This window comes from Nomascus leucogenys, chromosome 5, assembly GCF_006542625.1.
Source record: "Nomascus leucogenys isolate Asia chromosome 5, Asia_NLE_v1, whole genome shotgun sequence".
Classification (NCBI taxonomy): domain Eukaryota; kingdom Metazoa; phylum Chordata; class Mammalia; order Primates; family Hylobatidae; genus Nomascus; species Nomascus leucogenys.
In genome coordinates, this window is record NC_044385.1 from 39,459,316 (window position 1) to 39,480,064 (window position 20,749).

General features: G+C 38.4%; 1 protein-coding gene across 1 annotated transcript in view; it reads right to left on the minus strand.

Moving 5' to 3' along the window:
• The window catches only part of C5H1orf87 (chromosome 5 C1orf87 homolog), an 85,214-nt gene that overhangs the window by 18,123 nt on the left and 46,342 nt on the right, over positions 1-20,749 (minus strand). The window contains exons 8-9 of the mRNA XM_003265155.2: positions 15,949-16,046; positions 935-999 (exon numbers count right to left, since the gene is read on the minus strand). Coding sequence (XP_003265203.2) covers positions 935-999; positions 15,949-16,046 — 163 coding nt within the window. The remainder of the gene's footprint in view (positions 1-934; positions 1,000-15,948; positions 16,047-20,749) is intronic.

Here is a 20,749-nt window from a genome sequence, read left to right on the forward strand (position 1 = left end):
GCAGCCCTGGGAAATGAATATACTCACCATATTCTTTTTTATCCTTCAGCCTTTGGATACTTACATAACCAATCCCCTGTAGTAAATTTCCTCTGCTTGAAATACCTAGTAAGGTTTCTTAGGTTCTTCCACTTGGATACAGACTGATATATTTAATCCCAGACACACACACACACACACACACACACACACACGCATGCACATTCAGTACTTTATATTTTGATCCAAAGGGCAATCAGTAAATGGTTGATGGATGTAATAAATAGAAAAACTACAACAGCAGATTAATATCAATGCATATTTTTTCACCTGTCATATTTAAAACTTGCTAATTGCTAAATATTTTCCCCAATGCATCGTTACAATTTTCACTTAATAATATGTCTTGGAAATCTTCCTGTAGCAACCCAGCCATGTTATTTTACAACTGCATCATTTTATCAATTGGTTATATTGTAATTTAATTAAATAGCCCACAAAGGATCTTTCTGTTATTTGTTTTTAAAAATGTTTACCAAAAAAACCTACACTAAACATATATATACATCTCACAGGTTTTTTTTTTGTTGAGACATCAGTGGAATAATTACCTAGCTATGAGCTCCTTTGATCTAGGCAACTGTGCACCTGAAATTCTGCTAAATAATACTAACTTCTGTAAATGTACTGCATTCATCTATAAGGGCTACCACTAGAGAATGTCTCATGATAAAATAAAACTTGGAGAATTGTGACTTTTATGATCCAACTGGCCTAAAAGAATAGCCATTAAGGTGATTCTCACTCCCATTTTTCCTTCACTGGGGAGCTATTTACATTTCTGAGAGAAATGAGACGAAATCCAACAAGCAAACCACTCAAGCTAGGCAGCATAGTCAACAATAGCTGTGAAAAATGGAAGGTCTCTCTGGAGCAAAAAAATAATGGAACTCACCTGCAGGCAAATCAGATAACAAATCAGAAGAAGCTCTGGTCAGCATCTCAACAAAATTCTGCCATCTGCGAAAGAAAAGGAAACATAAATTGGTGATCAATATGATTGCCCTGAAAGAATGTCCAGTGAAGCTCTGTTTATATTGGTAGTGATATTGAATAAGCTTTTTGATACTTCTGTCATTTAAGGTCCAGTGCAGGAAACAGAAACTACTTTGTATATCTTCATTAAAAAAGGCTTTGATATAGGGAATTATTGCAAAGCCATTAGAACAGAAAGTTCTAAGTTTAGGGTCAGGCCTCAGCAGATGTGGTCCAGAGATCAGGGAACAGCAAGAAAATCCGGCTGATGTCTCAGTTGTCCCTAGCTATGAAGTTGTCATCAGGCAGTACAAATTGCTTTCTGACTACTGGGAAAAAAAAAAAAAACCAAAAAAAAAAAAACCACTTGCCAGTTTCTGCAGTTGCTACTGCTGTTGATATAAATAAATAAATAAATAAATAAATAAATAAATAAATAAATAAATATAAACTGTCTCCGTGCCACTGGCCTCTCACCACTGCTTCTGCCTTTCAAATCTCATGAAATTGCATCTCACTGACAGAACTTAAAACAGTTTTAGAACTTTGTGTCAAGAGGGTTTCAGAAAGGTTCTTTCTAGCCTTCACAAGTATGGAAAGCATTACAACACAGTAAAAAACATAGAAGGGGATAAATATGAGTGCTGAGTGCAAGAACACAATAGTCAGTGAATTCCCAAGTGGAAATTACATTGAGTAATATGTCTGCAAGAGACAACCAGGTAATCATTTAAAGCTTAAAAAGTACTTTAGCAAAATTTTGACATTGAAAATCACTTATATTTGCTTGCCGAGCATCCACCTTCCATTTATATATAAATATGCTCTTCTCTGGGGTGACAGCTACTGATTTCCTTTTGGATACAGTATGGATGGGACTACGGTATGGTCAAAGTCCCATACCTTGCCCTAGCCAATGTTGTGACCCACGCCCTCTAGTTAATCTCAATCTATTTATCCCTTTCTCCCTTCTTCCCTCCCTCACTTCTCTCTCTCTCACTATCTCTGCCTCTATCTCTACCTTAATGTCTTGTTCTATTCCTTCCTGAAGTTTATTTTTCTCCGATTTTGTGTTAATTCATATCCTTTGAAAATATTTCTTTTTACTTGTGTTAGCAAAAGACAGTTTCTGTTGCTAGCAACCAAACCTCAACTAAGTATCTTTATCTTTCTCCATCTTGTCCATCAGAAGAAGTCAAGCGAAAATGAAGAACAAGTTGGGAAATATATATGCCAGGTTTTTAAACAAAAGTTCTAATGTCATATGACTTTATTATCTTTAAATAAAATGATGAGTTAAATAGGTAACTAGTTGATTTTGCTTATATTTCATGAAGGCTTTCCTATATATGACATAACATTTAGAGAAATTATTTGGTCAGGATAAGTATCATGATATTGGGCTTTGAACATGTGACCTCCAGAGTTTCATGCCACTTTGGGCACATGATTAGATAGATAAATGATGGATATGCAGGACTGCCAGTCAGATAAGCTGATGACTATATCAGATGCGGTAGGTCTAGGCAGGTAAGAGAAAGTGGAACAAGAAGTAGCAAGCACTTTTGAGGAATATTAATAATTATATAAAGATCTGATATTAGCACAGATCTGCAAATAAACTACAATATAGAAGCATCTCCTGTCTTCTACACTTCTTGCAATTTCTTTCCACACTATTTTAAGAAGTCCAGCTTTATGGCTACAGCACCTTCTGACCCTTTGATGAAAAAAAAATACAAAACAACAACAACAACAACAAAAACCTAGATCCACTAATATTTACACATTACACAACATTTATTTTTTCAGAGATGTTAGGAATTATCAGGTAGTGTTCTCTTAGATATCAGGTATGATATGAGATAAGGCCTCTGGATAAAATGACACCAGAACATTTTCTGCCCATTCTTGATTATATGCTGACAGCAGGGGAAGCAGATTGAGGGAAAAGTTTTTAACTATATTGCCTGATTTGAATGGTATAGGACTTACTTGACCAATACGATTTTTAAGATCCTTCTAACAAAATATTTCTTTTCTCCCACATTCTTTACATTACCCCCAAGACCTTCAAAGTGCTATTCACAACTTAAATTTGGGAGTGGGTTCTAGTTGCCATAGCAGGCATTATAATTCTAATAACAAAAGTAGGTACCAAACCTCCAATGTCAAGCCAGACAGATCAGGACTGGAGGACAAGTCCTGTGAGCCTGATTCTAGATTCAGGCAGACCTAATTTCAAATCCCATTTTAACTGAGTTTTTCAAGTTAAAATGGCATGGAGTGAACATTCTGAGTACTTTTTGTGCATTATCTCATTTAATTGAGACAACTGTCTTATGGGGCATGTAAGTGACTTGTCCAAAGGGCACATGGATCAATGGGATTTATGCCCTGACTCCACCAAATCTATCCGAACGTAATGTAACTTGACTTCATTTACATTTTTGTTGTCTTTGCAGTTCCATGGACACGGCTGTAGTGTCTTCTGACATTTACTTTTGCAGAAGTCTGATGTCAGTCTGATTTTTTGTCATTTGTAATTAATTTTCTCTTTATTTGCTTTGGTTCAGTTTTATTGGGTTTTTGGCCTGGATCCCTGAATAATTGCCTTTGTCTTTATAATATAAAAGTTTTGTTGAGATGATGTGAATACATTTTTTCTTAATTTAGCTTACATCACACTGAGTCCCTTCAATCTGTACAGCTGTACCAGCTCTGCAAAGTTTCTTTAGCTGGGACTCCCATTTTTATTTCTTTTTCCATTTTTTTTAGTTTTCTTTTTCACAACACCGAGGCCTCTTAGGCTGAATCTCTATTCTTATTCTTTTATATCTACTATCCTCATTTTCTTCTTTGTTATTTTCCTCTCGATTTTGTAAAAGCCTCTTAATTTTGACATTACATATTGATTCTTCGTTACCTCTTAATTCCACTATGAAAGTTTTAGTTTTCTTGAAACCATCCATATTTACCAAAATTCTTTCTAGTTTCTTCTGTTCATGTTTTGTGCTTTTTAAGTTTCATTTTTTGTGTCCTTTAAATCTCATTATGTTGATTACTTTCCAATTCATTTCAGTAGAGGACATGGCTTCTTATACTCTACAAAATAATCAATGGTTTTCTACATTTTTCTTAAGAGTAGATCAATTTAAAAGGTCTGGTGAGATTTGGAGCCTGCAGAATTGTGGCTTCCTTTCCATGTATTGTAGTGTGTGTTTGTTTGTTTTTTAATTAGGTATTGTGCTTCAAATGAGTATCTATTCACATTCAGTACAACCCAGCAGATGAGTTGCACTGATTTCCTTTGGCTTTGCTCACTGCTCACTAGACCTGAAGTCAAGGGCAGATGACAACTTCCATCCATTCCTGGTGCCTCTCAGGCATACACCTGGTGCACCTTGGTAGGGCAGAGATAGGATCTGCTCACCACATTTGTTGTATATCACATACCCCATATTGGTGTAGTATGCCATAAGCTATATGCTCCTCATCATATACAACTGACAGTGATCTTCCTTTCTGTACTAACCTCTGCAACTTTATTATCAGATATTACCTTCATCAGATGCAAGCACCGTAGTCATATTTTCCCCTTCCCACCTTGCTTACTTCAACTTTCTGCTGTCATTCTTGGTAGTTGAGCTCTCCAAATAGGCACAGAAGAGTTGTGTGTGGTTAAGTGTGTATCCTTGGGCAGGGGAGGGAAGGAAAGGAGATGGGGGGAACCATAGTGCTCAGGCTGCACAATAAAACAACACTTGTGTAATTTTCTGGTTGGTCAAGACTTGGGTCCCCAAATCAAGGGGAAGATTGTGGTGAAGGGATAAAGTATTTTCTGTTTTCTGCACTTCTTATAGGTGGGTAGGGCACAGCTTGGGGCAAGCAACGAATTGATTTTCCCACATTCCTTTTATTTACAGTCAGTGAAGATTTCTTTTGTACATTCTGACACTAGAGTCTCTGTTAGTCAGTTTTTGCTACTCATATGTTGTTTGTCTCTTTCCTTCTTCATAGAAATTTTAGTTGGGGGTTGTTAGGCAGATGTCATTTTATACAAAAAGCTTTACATATTAAAACAAACAAACAAACCTAAAGCACCAAACACACAAAATGTAGCCTGTTTTATTGAAACATCCTTGTAATACTGATGAAGGTAATTTCAGCTGGTATACTCTTCTATGAGGGTTACGAAGGCTTAAGTCAAAAGGTTTGCTGGTATTCACCATCCAAGCCCATTACCTTTCTTTGCCTCCTGAAATGTATGTTCCAGCCATAATGAACGGTATGTAGTTCTCCAAACTTATTTTTGCTTGGCTTTTGTCTCAGCACATACTGCTCCTTATCTCTGAAATACTCTTCCCCGTCTCTTATCTGGTTAGCTCCTACAAATCCCACCAAGCTCAGCTGAGACATAGTATAGAATATTGATAAAGAGTTAGCTCTGTTCAGACTGCCAGGATCAGAAATTAAGTCCCATGATTTGAAGAATTGCCTTCAGAATCTTCTAATCCTCTACTTCAGTCAAGGGAAACAAAATATGCCAGAAGGAGGAACCAGACAGGAAGATTACCGAAGAGGCCTTTAGCCTTTAGGGACTATATTAGTTTGCTGGGGCTGTGTTACGGTCTAAATGTTTATATCTCCCCCACATTCATGTGCTGAAATCCTCACTTCCATGGTATTAGGAGCTATGGTCTTAGGGAAGTGATTAGGCCATGGGGGCAGAGCCCTCATGCATGGGATTAGTGTTCTTATAAAGGAGGCCTAAGAGAGACCCTTTTCTGCTTTCACCATAGGAGGTCACAGTGAGAAAAACATCTGTCTCTAAGGAAGTGGACCCTCACCAAACACTAAATCTGCTTCTGTCTTGATCTTGGACTTCCTGGCCTCCAGAAATCTGAGAAATAAATTTGTGTTGTTTATAAACCACCCAGTTAATAGCATCTTGTTATAGCAGTCCAAATAGTCTAAGACAGGCTGCCATAACAAAACACCGCAGATCACATGGCTTAAACAACAGAAATTTATTTTCTCGCAGTTCTGGAGGCTACAAGTCCAAGATCAAGGTGTCAGTAAGTTTAGTTTCTTCTGAGGCCTATCTCCTTGGCTTGCAGATGGCCACTTTCTTGCTGTGTTCTCTGTGCATGGTCTTTCCTCTGTGCACCTACATCCCTGGTGTCTCTTTGTGTGTCCAAATGTCCACTTCCTATAAGGACACCCTTCAGATTGGATTAGAACCCACACTAACAGTCTCATTTTAACTCAGTTATCACTTCTTTATTTTTATTTTTTGGCGGACAGAGTCTCACTCTCTCACCTGGGCTGGAGGGCAGTGGCACGATCTCGGCTCACTACAAACGCTGCCTCCTAGGTTCAAGCGATTCTCGTGCTTCAGCGTCCAGAGTAGCTGGGACTGCAGGCACGTGCCACCACACCAGCTAATTTTTGTAGTTTTAGTAGAGGCAGGATTTTCCCAGGTTGGCCAGGCTGGTGTTGAACTCCTGACCTCAAGTGATCCTCCCACCTCGGCCTCCCAAAGTGTTGGGATTACAGGCATAAGCCACCATAACCAGGCTATCATTTCTTTAAAAGGCCCTCCAAATATAGCCATATTCTGAAGTACTGGGGATTAAAACATCAATATGTGAACTTTGGAGAGATACAATTCAGCCTTAACAGCCCTAACAGAAGTAAGAGTCAAACAAGCCTAACTTTTGAGAGTAATTTATTTAATGTCTCTAAACCTTAGTTTACTCATCTGTGAAGTGGTTCTAAAAGGAAAACCAACTCATGGGGTTGCTGGGACTATGCTGTGTGGCCACATAGAGCACCTAGCCCCATACCTGGATGTATTGGGTGCATATGCATTAATTCTTTATCCAATCAAGTCAGGGGGTTATTTTGATCATGTCATTTAACCTTGCTACAGAGACGCTCATTCACTTGCATTGTTTTTCTATGCTTTAACCTTCTTGTTCATGTACTAAGTTATTATTCTTTCCACCTTTCGGTTAACTGGGAGAAATACAGCCCTTCCCTGATATAGAGGCAATAAACTCTGAAATCTAAACAAATGAATTCTTATTTTTCCCTTTTGACAGATGGGAAAATTAAGGTAAAGAGAAATTTGTTACTTATTCAGGCTCCCAAAACTAGTGTATTTCAGAACCAGGTCGCCAGCTAGGACTCATGCTGGGTTTCTCCATAGATGGGGCTGAAGAGGTGGTAGAAGGGCTACACTGATAAGGAAAGGTTGCTTCCAAGCTCTGGGGCTTGTTTGGATCATACCTGCCCCTGGAGCTTAAATGTTTCCCTCTTTGGTATTCATATTTTACATGCCTCCTGGGTCCTGGAGGAGAGGGCAAGAGATACTAAACTCGAATCCAGAACTCTGTTCAGCATCAAGCCCAAGGGTGAAGCCAGCTCTGGAACTTAGGCAGTTTGGCCAAAGCCTCTGTGCCTAGGCTTATAAACTGAGTTTCATAGGACTTGTAGGAGAATCAGTGTAGTGTAGTGACCAAGAGCCAAGACTGAAGGTAGAGAACCTACATTTGACTTAGACTTATTGATGAATTCATTTATTAGTTGTGTATTGGTTTTAGCCTCTCTGTGCTGCTATGCCTCAGTTTCTTCATTTGAAAAATAATATATCTACTTTATGGGAAAGTTACAATAATTAAAAGAGTTAATATTTATAAAGCACTTATTATTATTTTCTGGAAGAGAAAAGGCAGCAGGTCTGATTTCTAAGGCACAGCCAATGGGCAGATCTATACCATATTTCTAATAGCTTGCTACCCAACACTTTTCCTATTCCCTTTAGAAGTAATTGCTGAAACACCTCATGTTTCCTTCATCTTCTAAAATCCTCTGGCTGTTCCTGGGATTAGCAAAACCAGTCTTTTTCAACTTAATTGCACTCTCAGTAATGGGCCAGATGTGTATGATAAGTCCTACTTGTGGTTGTGTCAATTGCTCCCCTCTATTCATGAAGCTTCCATAGCAGCTTTATTATTTATCCCTTCCCCCAACACAATTTGGCTTGTGTGCATGTGTTTTAAACTGGTTTGAAGCATTTAATTTTGCCAATACAATTTTAGAGTATTAGTTTGCCTCCTGTTCTCTCTCTGCCCTCCTTAATTACCATTTATTGCAAAGTCACACAGAAACATTAAATGCTAATTCTGATTTACATGTTCCTGGCCAAGAACACAGATAATAATTTCCATCCAGCAAAACCTGAACTCATTTTACATAAGGGTGATTCAGAGTAGAGATTTGAAATCGTAATCAAGTCTTTCTCAAAATCGCCTTATCCTGGCAGTCATTCACTAATGTCTCTGCTAATTGGTAGGCAAATGGCAAAAAAACAAATCTCAATGTTAAAACAACAACAACAACAACTTTGTAACAGGGTTTGTGAAATTGCTCCTCTCGTCAACTCTTGCAACATGACAGTTTAAGGAGGAAACGCAACTCATTTTATTTGGTTAGATGGGGCTAATCCCACATCACCATAATCCCTCCTGATGTTTTATTGATTCTAAAGGACATTTAGTCAGGAAGCAGCTCAGCACTAGAATCCTGCTAATTAGCAAGCAGCCACATTCTAAATGGGTTCCCAATTGAACAGCAGATTAATGGACAATATGTACTAAAATAATGATTCGTGCATTCAGCTTCTAAAATGTGTGTCTAAATTGCATCTTTGATCTCTTAAGGATATAGGTTTGCATACAAAGCCCTTAACAAAATGGATTTAATTCAACAAAAGAAGCTTTAGCCAATGACTGTTTAGGGATGAAACAGGTTTATTTCTTATAAATGCAATTCGTTTTTAGTTATTATGGTTTTGATATCCTTGAACATTTAAAAGTCAAAGACAGGTGAATAAAGAAATCTGTGTGCTTCTCTGATCTGCACAAAAGCAGTGAGAAATTGAGAGTGTTAATAGGATAGTAAGTAGCCTAACATTATTTGCTCCCCATTTTCTCTTGGTCTCATATTCCCGATTCTCGGAATCTTGGTCCTGGATCTCAATTTTTAATCAGCAAATATCTATTGAGTCTCAACTACGTATGGGTATAATGTGAGCTTTGATACTTGCTTTTTCTTCCTTTAGATTGGTGCCTTTTTGGTAGTCTTAATTTTGGCCTTGGGATTTTCTACTCAGCTCTTAGCTCAGTTTTCTGCATTTCCAGCTTAACCACACCTCTCTCCTTCATCCAACCACCCCCAAGGTTTTAAAGAAGGCACACTGTCATGTCCAAAGCTGGCACAGTGGAAATTCATTGACTAAGCTAAATATCATAACCTCATTATTCATATGTTCATTGATTGATGTGGCTCATAACCTTTACCCTTTATTTTTCTGTATTGCTCTTATCACCATGTGATATGCCATATATTCTAGCTTATGTATTATTTATCTTTCCCATTAGAATATAAGTTTCATGAGGAAAGGGGCTTTGTTTTATTCATATCTATATTCCTAGTGTGTAGGAGTAGTGCTTGGTATGTAGTAGGTACCCAGTAAATGCTTGCTAAATAAATGAATAAGTAAATTCCTTAAACATTTACTGTGTACCTATCTTGTGCCAATGATATGGTTTGGCTCTGTGTCCCCACCCAAATCTAATGTCAAATTGTATTCTCCATGTGTTGAAGGAGGGGCCTGGTGGCAGGTGATTGGATCATGGGGGCAGATTTCCCCTATGCTGTTCTCATGATAGTTTTCATGAGATCTGATAGTTTAAAAGTGTGGCACGTCGCCCTTCACTGTCTCTCTCTCTCTCCTGCTTTGCTGTGGTAAGATATGCTTGCTTTCCCTTTGCCTTTTGCCATGATTGTAAGTTTCCTGTGGCCACTCAGCCATCCTTCCTGTTAAGCCTATAAATCTGTAAGTCAATTAGACCTCTTTTCTTCATAAATTACCCAGTCTCAGGTTGTTCCTTACAGCAATGTAAAAACAGACTGATACAGAAAATTGGTACCAGGAGAGTGGGGCACTGCTATAAAGATACATGAAAATGTGGAAGTGACTTTGGAACTGGGTAATGGGTAAAGGTTGAAACATTTTGGAGGGCTCAGAAGAAGACAGGAAGAGGTGGGAAAAATTTTGAAACTTCCTAGAGACTTGTTGAATGGTTTTAATCAAAATGCTGACAATGATATGGACAATGACATCCAGGCTGAGGTAGTTTCAAACGAGAATGAGGAGCTTTTTGGGAAATGGAGTAAAGGTCACTCTTTCTATGCTTCAGCAAAGAGAATGGCAGCATTTTGCCCTTGCCTTAGAGATCTGTGAAACTTTGAACTTGAGAGAGATGATTTAGGGTATCTGGCAGAAGAAATTTCTAAGTAGCAAAGCATTCAAGATGTGACCTGGCTGTTTCTAAAAGTGTACAGTCATAAGCATTTACAAAGAGATGGTCTAAAATTGCAATTTATGTTTAAAAGGGAAGCAGAGCCAAAAAGTTTGGAAAATTTGTAGCCTGACCATGAGATAGAAAGGAAAAGCACATTTTCTGGGGAGAAAGTCAAGCTGGCTGCAGAAATTTGCATAAGTGATGAGGAGCTATATATTAATAGCTAAGACAATGGGGAAAATGTCTCTATGTTTCAGAGATCCTGGCAGCTCCTCCCATCACAGGCCTGGAGGTCTAGGAGGGAAAAATAGTTTTGTGGGCTGGGCCCAAGGCCCTACTGCTCTGTGCAGCCTCAAGACGTGATGCCCTGCATCCCAGTTGCTCCAGCTCCAGCTGTGGCAAAAACAGCTGTGGCAAAAACAGGACTCTGTTCCTGTACAGAGTCCCCACTAGGGCACTGCCTAGTGGAGTTTGAGAAGAGGGCTACAGTCCTCCAGACCCCAGAATGGTAAAACCACTGACAGCTTGCAACCGTGTGCCTGGAAAAGCCACAGGCATTCAATGCAAGCCTGTGAAAGCAGCCAAAGGAGCTGTAGCCTGAAGAACCACAGGGGCAGAGCTGCCCAAACCCTTAGGAGCCCACCCCTTGCATCGGTGTGCTCTGGATGTGAGACATAGGGTCAAAATAAATTATTCTGGAGCTTTAAGATTTAATGATTGCTCTGCTGGGTTTTGGACTTGCATGGGGTCTGTAGCTCCTTTCTTTTGGCCCATTTCTTCCTTTCGGAATGGGAGCATTTACCCAATGCCTGTACTCCCACTGTATCTTGGAAGTAACTGACTTGTTTTTGATTTTACAGGCTCATAGGTAAAAGGGATTTGCCTTGTCTCAGATGAGACTTTGGACTTGGACTTTTGCATTAATGCTGGAATGACTTAAGACTTTGAGGGACTGTTGGGAAGGCATGATTGGTTTAGAAAAGTAAAAAGAACGTGAGATTTGGGAGGACCTGGGGGCAGAATGATATTGTTTGGCTCTGTGTTCCCACCCAAATCTCATGTCAAATTGTAATCCCCATGTACTGAAGGAAGGGCCTGGTGGGAGGTGATTGGATCATGAGGGCAGATTTCCCTCATGCTGTTCTTGTGATAGTGAGTGAATTCTCATGAAGTTTGAAGGCTTAAAACTGTGGCACTTCCCCCCTCTCTATCTCTCTCTCTCTCCTGCTTTGCCATGGTAAGACGTGTTTGCTTCCCCTTTGCTTTTCACCGTGATTGTAAGTTTCCTGAGGCCTCCCAGCCATGCTTACTGTACAGCCTACAGAACTGTGAGTCAATTAAACTTCTTTTCTTTGGAAATTACTCTATCTCAGGTAGTTCCTGTAGTTCCTTATAGCACTGTGAGAACAGACTAACAGAGCCAAGTACTAGGCTAGATGTTGGAAATATAGTGTGAGGAAAATAGTCAGGCCCCTTGCTAGCATGGAGATCACTATGTAGACATTAAACTAACAAATCACACAAATACACACATAATTACAAATACTGATAAGTGTTAGCAAATAAAATGACTGGGTGCCATGAGAGAGTACAGCACAAAGAACCTGATTTTGGTGAGGTGGGTAAGGAAGGCCTTCTTCAAGTTGTTCATGAGATAGGGACAGGGAAGAATTTATGTATCTGCATCCCTGAGAATATTTTGAGGGATTACCTCTCTAATTCAGTTCAAGTCAATGTATCCCCAACCCCCAATTCAGTTCAAGTCAATAAATATTTATTGAGAACCTACTATGTGCCAGGCACTGCTCTAGACACTTTGGATACATCAGTGAATAAAACAAAGACCCTGACTTCCCCATGGCACTATCATCTACTGTCTGTCAGGGAGATACAGATAATAGCTATACAGAGGATAAATCAGCAAATTACTTAATTCATTAGAGGTTGATAAGTGTATAAAAGAAAACAAAAAGAGACTAGCTTAAGGGGAACAAAGGATGGGGGCTACAGCTTTAAATAGGGTGGTTAGTGTAGGTCTCATTGACAAGGAGATATTTGAGCAAAAACTTGAAGAAAGTGAGGGAGTTAGCATAAGGATATCTGTGGGAAGAGCTTTCAAGGTAGAGGGAACATTCAAAAGATAGGTCCTAAGGTGAAGTCTGCATGGTGTGTTTGAGGAAGAAAAGAGGCATGGCGTAACTGGAACAGATTAGGGAAAGGAAATTTTAGATGGAGCCAAAGTGATGGGGGAGCAACTCGTATAGAGGACTTTGATTTTTTTTTTTTTTTTTGCCTTCTACGTGTAATAACATACTCTTGCAGTGTTTTGATCAGAGTAATGATGTGAACACTTTTAGGTTTTTTAATAGATAACAATAGCTGCGGGAGTGAGATAAACTAGGTATAAGGGTAGAAACAGAGTTCAGTTCGGAGGTTATTACAGAAATCCAGGAGAAAGATAATGGTAGTGTGGATGGGTGTTGTTAAGTAACAATAGAGGGGGTGACAGGGAACCAGATTCTGGATATGAGTTGGTTTGCTAATTAAATAAATTAAATCAATAATTAATCTTTCAAAACAGAAAGTACCAGGCCCATTTGGGTTCACTGGTGAATTCTACCAAAAATTTGAGAAAGAAATTACAGTAGTTTCCTCTTATCCACAGGGTATATTTTCCAAGACCCATCGTGGATGCCTGAAACCACAGCTAGTACTGAACCCTATATATCCTATGCACAAATTTATTTTTCCTTCTTCACAATTGTACAAATAAAGGCTTTGTTCTTTCTGTAGATCTTAGCAACCTCAGCATACATTTTTTTTTCCTCATTAAGTTGACAGCCTTCATCTTTTTACATAAGAAATTACTTTACAGTTTATCTTTGGTATATCCAAGTTGCCAGCATTACTACTTTTTTGCTTTGAGGCCATTAATAAGCAAATAAGCAAAATAAGAATTACTTGAACACAAGCACTGTGATACAATGACAGTCAATCTGATAACCAAGACAGCTACTAAGTGACTAACACAGGGGTAACATATACAGCACGGATATGTTGGATGAAGGGATGATTCATGTCCCAGGCAGAACCAAGCAGGACAGAATAAGATTTCTTCATGCTACTCAGAACGGTGCACAACTTAAAACTTATAAACTGCTTATTTCTGGAATTTTCCATTTAATATTTTCAGATCATAGGTAACTGAAGTCATAGAAAGTGAAACCACAGAAAGGGAAAACCTACTATAATTTGTCTTTTTCTCTGTGTGCTTTTAAGGCTTTTTCTTTACCACTGGGTTAAGCAATTTGATTACAATGAACTTTTGCATGGTTTATTTCAAATTTCTTGTGTCTGAAGTTCATTGAGCTCCTTGCGTCCATGTCTTTATAGTTTTCTCCAAATTTGAAAAAAATTGCAGCTATTAATTGTTCAACATGCTTTTCTTCCCTTCATCCCTCTCTTCCTTTTCTGAGACTCCAATTTCCCATGTATGAGGCTGCTGGTGTCACAAGGCGCAATGATGCTCTATTAGTTTTTCCTTCATTTTTTCACACTGAGTTTTATTTTACATAGTGTCTATATCTATGTCGTCAAGCTCATTTATTTGTTATTGTGTTTTATCTTCCGTTGCTTCTATAACAAACATTTTTCTTGCAGGTATTGTATTTTTAAAATAAACCTTATTTTTTTAAAGTAGTTTTAGATTTTACAGTAAAAAATTTAAGATAGTACAGAGAATTTTCACATACTTCATGCTTGTTTTCCCTTTTTGTCAATATCTTACAATCATATGATACCGTTGCTACGATTAATGGTCCAATATTGATACATTATGATTAACTAAAGTCCATAATTCCAATATCCTTAATTTTTACCTAGTATTTCTTTTCTGTTCCAGATTCCCTCCAGGCTATCCCATTACATTTAGTCTTCATGTCTTCTTATGTTCTTGTTGGCTGGGACAGTTACTCAGATCTTCCTCATTTTTAATGGCCTTCACAATTTTGTGGAGCACTGGCTAGGCATTGTGCAGAATGTCCCTCTTTTGTGAATTTTTTAGTGTTTTTCACATTATTACACTGGGGTTTCATGTTGTAGGGGAGAAGACATTGTATTTTTTATCTCTAGAAGTTCTATTTGGATCTTTTAAAATCTTCCTTTCATTATGTTCATGCCTTCTTGAACAAGTGAAGTGTATTTATAAGTGCTCTTTTAATATGCTTGTTTACTAATTGTATTATCTGTGTTGTTTAGGAATCTGCTTTCATTAACTGGTTTTTCTCTGAATAATAAGTCCTACTTTTCTTGCTTCTTTTTGTGCTTAGCAATTTTTGTATACATTTTAGAAATTGTGATTTTTACATTGTTGATTGAGATTTTCTGTTCCTTTGAAATTGGGGACTTTGTTCTTAGATATAATTAAGTTGTTCAAAAACATTTTGATCATTTTCAAGACTTGTTAGAGTTTTAAGATTTGTTGAGTTTGTCTGGGGTAATTTGGCACCATTATTACAGTGCTGTACTTTTTTAAGGTTTCTACTCAATGCCGTAGTGTTACAAGGTCTGCCTCACTAGCTGGTGGAAACATGAAGTATTCCCAATCCTATGTGAGATCTAATAATGTTTCTACCTCTTGCTTTTGGTGTTACCTTCCCTGGCCTTGGGTAGTTTCCTCAAATGGACACATTAGCCAGCACTCACTTGAAAATTTAAGGGTAACTCTTGGGAATCTCCAGGGAGGGCTTTGGGGATTTCTCCCTTCTCTACTCCTCTGTACTGTGTATTTTAGTCTTTTTGGCCTTCTTGAACTCGAAACTCTGTCCCTTTAACTCAGGGAGAACGCTTGGCTCTGCTTGAATTCCCCATTCCTATGCGATAAGCTAGGCTCACTTGCTTTGTTTTTCTTCTCCCAGGAGTCATTGTTCTGTGCTGCTTGCCGTTCGATGTCTGAGAATCACTGCTTCATATATTTTGTCCTATTTTTAGTTGTTTAAGGTAGAATGGTAAATCTAGTCCCTGATAGTCTGTAATGGTTGTAAGTGGAAGTTTCCTGCTTTGTTTTTCTATGGCCAAGAAGACCCTTTGGTAGCAATAAAAGCAAACATTCTTAACTCTATCAAGTGATGAAATCGATTGCTTCACACATGGAACTCCTACTCTAAAGACAGATCTATGGGATTGGTATCCTAACAGAAGACAGAGTGAATAAAAAATTCGGGCTGCTATCACAAAATGTCATTCACTAGGTAGGAGTCTAGAAAATCAAGATCAAGGTGCTGGCAGGTTAAGTTCTTGCTCTGGACCCTCTTCCTGAGTTACAGATGGCTGCCTTTCATATCCTCACATGGCAGAGACAGGAAACTCTCATGTCTGTTCCTCTCATTACAAAGACAATAATTTCATCATGGGGGTTTTATCTTTATGACGTCATCTAAACCTAATCACCTCCCAAAGCCAGTCTCCAAAAACCATCATATTTGAAGTTAGGGCTTCACCATATCATTTGGGGAAGGGGTGGTGGATACAAACATTCAGTTCTTAATAAAAGTTGACTTACTTTATTTCATTTTGGTAACCCAAATCTTGATGATTAAGCAATGTTTCCAGCAGGCTTAGGGTCAGATATAATCCATGCTTCCCACATATAGCCCTGACCTACAAGTTAAAAAAAAAATAAAAAAGATTTGATATTTCGCTAGGATACAAAATGTTTCAATAGGATACAATTAATATTTGTTTTTTCTCATAATTAGAAGCCATATTATTTTGACAAAGAATTAATACCCAGGAGTACATTCTACCATTGAGGTATCGTTCAGGATATCATTTAGGACAAGAATGTGCAACTGAATGCTTACCAGCAAGTTTTTATTCAGTTGACACAGAGGTATACTTCATTACTCAGAAGTCACTGGGGTTTGAAATGCTGATCTTACGTTTTTATCAGCCATGGAATGGGTAGTCAATGCCTATGTATTATACATACTTGATTATATAGGTAAATTGCTAAATGTTTTTGTATCATCCATTTTGATTAGCCACACAAGCTTGTTGTATTATCAGGGTTAATATTACTATCTACATTTTATATATGAGGAAACAAAGACGTGGAGGGGTTAAGTATTTCCTTAATATCACATAGCTAATAAGTTATGGAACTTAGTCTAGAAACCAGATGCTCAGATAAATATTTGTTGAATGAATGAATGAGGTGTCATTGAAGTTTCCCAAGTTCATAATATGTTCTAAATCTTGTTCTGAACTAGTACAAACTAGTTCAGTTCTCAGGTTGGTGGGTAAGTGACACTTAGATTCAAATATTTCATACTTTTAGGGTGTAGTAACTTTTGTTGTATATTTAGAATAATGGCTAAACATATAAATGAGAGAACCAAACAGACCTTGTTTGAGCACAGATCTGCTGCCTGTGATCTCTCTGATCTTGGCAAGTTAGTTAACCTTTTTTGTGTCCTACAACTTCATTTACTAAACAAGACTAGTACTTTCTACTTCCCAGGATTCTGTGAGGATTGCAATGATAAAATTAGCATTTAGGATAGTGCCTGGTTCTTAGTAGGCATTTGATTAATATTTGATGAAATAAAGAAAAAACAGAGGGAGGTGAGAGGAAGCAGAGTGAGAGAGAGGAAAGAAGAGAGAAGAGGGGAGAGTATGGAAGAAGGAAAATAGAGAAATGGAAGAAGGAAGAAGAGAGGAAACAAGGGAGGGAAAGCGAGCGAGGTAGCGGAGTATCAAGGAAGGAAGGAAGGGGAGAAGGAAGGAAAAACGAAATGTCAAGTTTAATGTGTGGACTATTTACACTAAATTAGACATTTCTAATAGTAACTACATAAAAAATGAATATATAAGTAAATAATAGCAGCTACTAAAAATAGCTATTTAGTCCAAACATAGCTACAGTTGAGCATCCCTAATCCAAAAATCCAAAATCTGAAACTTTTTGAGTGCTGACAGGTCACCACAAGTGCAGAATTCTACACATTTGTATTTAACACAAACCTCGTTTCATGCACAAAATTATTACAATTATCGTATAAAATTATCTCCAGGCTATGTGTATATGTGATATACAAAACATAAATGAATTTCATGTTTAGATTTGAAGTTCTGTCCCCAAGATAACTCATTATGTATGTGTAACTATCCGAAATCCAACAAAACATTCAAAATCCAAAACACTTCTGGTCCCAAGTAATTCAGACAAGAGATACTTGACCTGTATTTTTAGTCACTGTTACTATTTTTAGAGGAAGCTCAGTCTAGAGCCTGTATTAAGCCTATCTTTTGATATTGATACTTCAGCCTTTGTAGGGCTTTGTTGACCCTGGAGAGACTGCCCTTCCTGAAGTCTGCCTTTTATCAGCTAACCAACTTATCCAAAGCCCATACTCCAACCATCTCTTTTATTGATGCGCTGACAGAGCCACTATTTCCCTGCTCTAACCACCCTGGGGCCAAGTACAGAGCCTGCTGGTTATGCAAGCCAGCCAATCCTAAGCATGCTTACCCTGCTCTGCCCATTCCCCACAAAAAAATCTCATGCCCACATTCCCCTCACTCTCTCTGCCTCCTGACAGAGCCTGGCACTTCCTCTGGCCCTGCATGGTGTGGCCTGGCCCCGCATGGTGTGGCGTGCCCGCTCCTCTTAGCAACGATGATAAACAAACTGTCTTTTCAGTAGCAATCATCTCATCTCCTGATCTGTTGGTTTCACCATACCTGAATAATCATAAAACCAACATTTTAAAATGACAACAAAAAGCTCATCTTCGTTTGTCTTTATGAAAGGAAAGACAACCAACCTGGGTTTGAAACTTGCATGTTCCTATGTACAGAGGAGAAATGCCAGGGAAGTTTAAAAGAGGAAAAAAAAGATTGATTTGAAACATGAAAAAATGAATAGAGTTTGCTAGAAGAATAAGGAGTTGGGGGGCATTTCAGGCTGAGGAAAAGCATGTGTAATTATGGGTGAGAAAGAGCACGGTGCTTTTTAGAAGTAGCATATATTTTGACATTATCTGTTCTGCTGTCATACCCCTTTCCAGGCCGGGCAGTAATTATCTGTTACTTGTTGAGCATTTCTACAAGGTGGTGGCTTACTCAGGGCTGGGATTGGGTATCATTCATTTTCTTATTGCCATTGGCTAGCAGAGTATTGAAAAATAAAGGATCAATAATTATTGAATAAATGTATATATGGGTGAAAGAGGCCATGAATGCATGAGTTGAATTCACTGAAGAGTGGAATGTGCATGAGTGGAGATTGGCAAAAAAATAAAGTTCAAGAGTCAGAGATTGGTCACACTAGGCCATTTTACTCCATAAATAAGAACTGAACTATCTTCATGATTAGAACATATTGATGTATTTTTAAATATCAATATTAAGAGATTATTCTAAGAACAGATCACTTACTTCTGGCAACACTGAGTTTTGCTTTAGGCTAAAATGAACAGCATATTAGGAATAGTACATCAGGGTTCCTAGAAGCAGACTGATTGATAGCTGCTAAGAACTGACTGCTGCCAGTTAGAGAGGCACAACAGAAACATCTACCAGAAAATCACAGCAATTCCATGTTATTCACGATTATTATTAAAATCCTTTAAAGCATCAGTATTCATAATGATGTCCCTTGGTAAGAAAATGTTTCTATGTAGTTTCTTCTGTTTAATAAGGAAATGTTTTTAAACAGAAGTAAATAAAATATCTGTTATTAAAAATAACTTGTGAAATAAACATTTATTTTCCCAAAATGCTCCTTGAAAGATCAGTACACACTGTCTCAGCTCCCTCTTTTCCCACAGATAGCTCCATTTGCATTTTACCCCTTCATTCTGCTTAAACTCTGTTTACCAAGTTACTAGGAACTCCATGGTTTTAAATTTAATGAATACTTTTCAATCCTATTTATAGATGATCTTGTTGCAGCATGAGACATGGCCGATCATGCCATCCTTCTCCAAACTCTTTGTTTTTTGCTTTTTTTTTTTTCCACTCCTATGTCTCCTTTGATTGTTTGAATTTCCTTTGTTGGCTTCTCTTTGTTTACTACTCCTTAACAATGAGTGCTCTCCTCAGCCTTCTTCCATTCTCACTTGCCATTACATCCTTGGGTAATCTTAACTACTATGAATTCCACTCCATATTGAAAAGTCCTAAATCACTATTCAGTTTTCACCTCTCTATCCAGATCAACATGTTCAAAACTGAACTCATCACTCCTTCCTCTACCCCTCTCAATTACTCCTTTTCTGTTTCCTATCTTAGAGAATGGCACCACTATCCATCAAGTTGCCAAAGCCAGAACGTTGGGAGTCATTCTTGATTTCTCCTAAGTCAGGGCCCATATCCAATTAGTCATCAAGACTTGCTTTTCTACCTCCTTGATGTCTCCATCCCTCCTGTTACTGCCTTGGCTTAAACCCTCATAATTTCTTGCCTGGATTATTGAAACAGCCTTCTAAAATGTCTCTCTGGCCCTAGTTTTGCATGCTTCTAATCAATTCTCCAAATTCGATTGGAATGCTCTTTTTTCCCATTTGAATCTGATCATATCATTCACTTGTTTAATATCCTTTAATGATTCCTTTGGACCTTCAATATAAAATTCACGCTCCTTAGAAAGACCCTTCATAAACTGGTTCCTACTTTCCATTCTAAAGTTGACTTGAGCAGGACTTACAGTTTCCTGAATTAGCCATGCTCTCATGTCAGTGCTTTCACATTGTGACTTTTACCGAGAACACTTTTCCCATCTCTTCCCCTGTCCCCAAGTTATTTTTATTTTTATCTTTATTTTTTTAGATGGAGGCTTGCTTTGTCACCCAGGCTGGAGTGCAGTGGCAGGATCTCTGCTCTCTGCAACCTCCGCCTCCTGGGTTCAAGTGATTCTTCTGCCTCAGCCTCCCGAGTAGCTGGGACTACAGACATGTGCCACCATGCCTGGCTAATTATTTCATTTTTAGCAGAGACAGGGTTTCACCATGTTGGCCAGGATGGTCTCCATCTCTTGACTTTGTGATCTGCCCACCTCAGCCTCCCAACATGCTGGGATTACAGGCGTGAGCCACCATGCCTAGCTCCCTCGTCCCCCCATTCTTTGCCAAACTTGCCTATCCTCTAAGATTCAGTGTTTACATCATCTCCTCTGGAGAGCTTTCAGGTCAGGGCACATTGGTGTTCCTTCTCTGTGTTCAAAGTTACTGCTGTCATTCCACTGTCACACAGAATTGTGTTGATGTATTTAAAACATTGCCTTTCCCCTGAGCTCCTGGAGAACTTATGAGCCCAAACCATAAAAGTCTGTTGTCCTCAGTGCCTACCACAATGCCCAG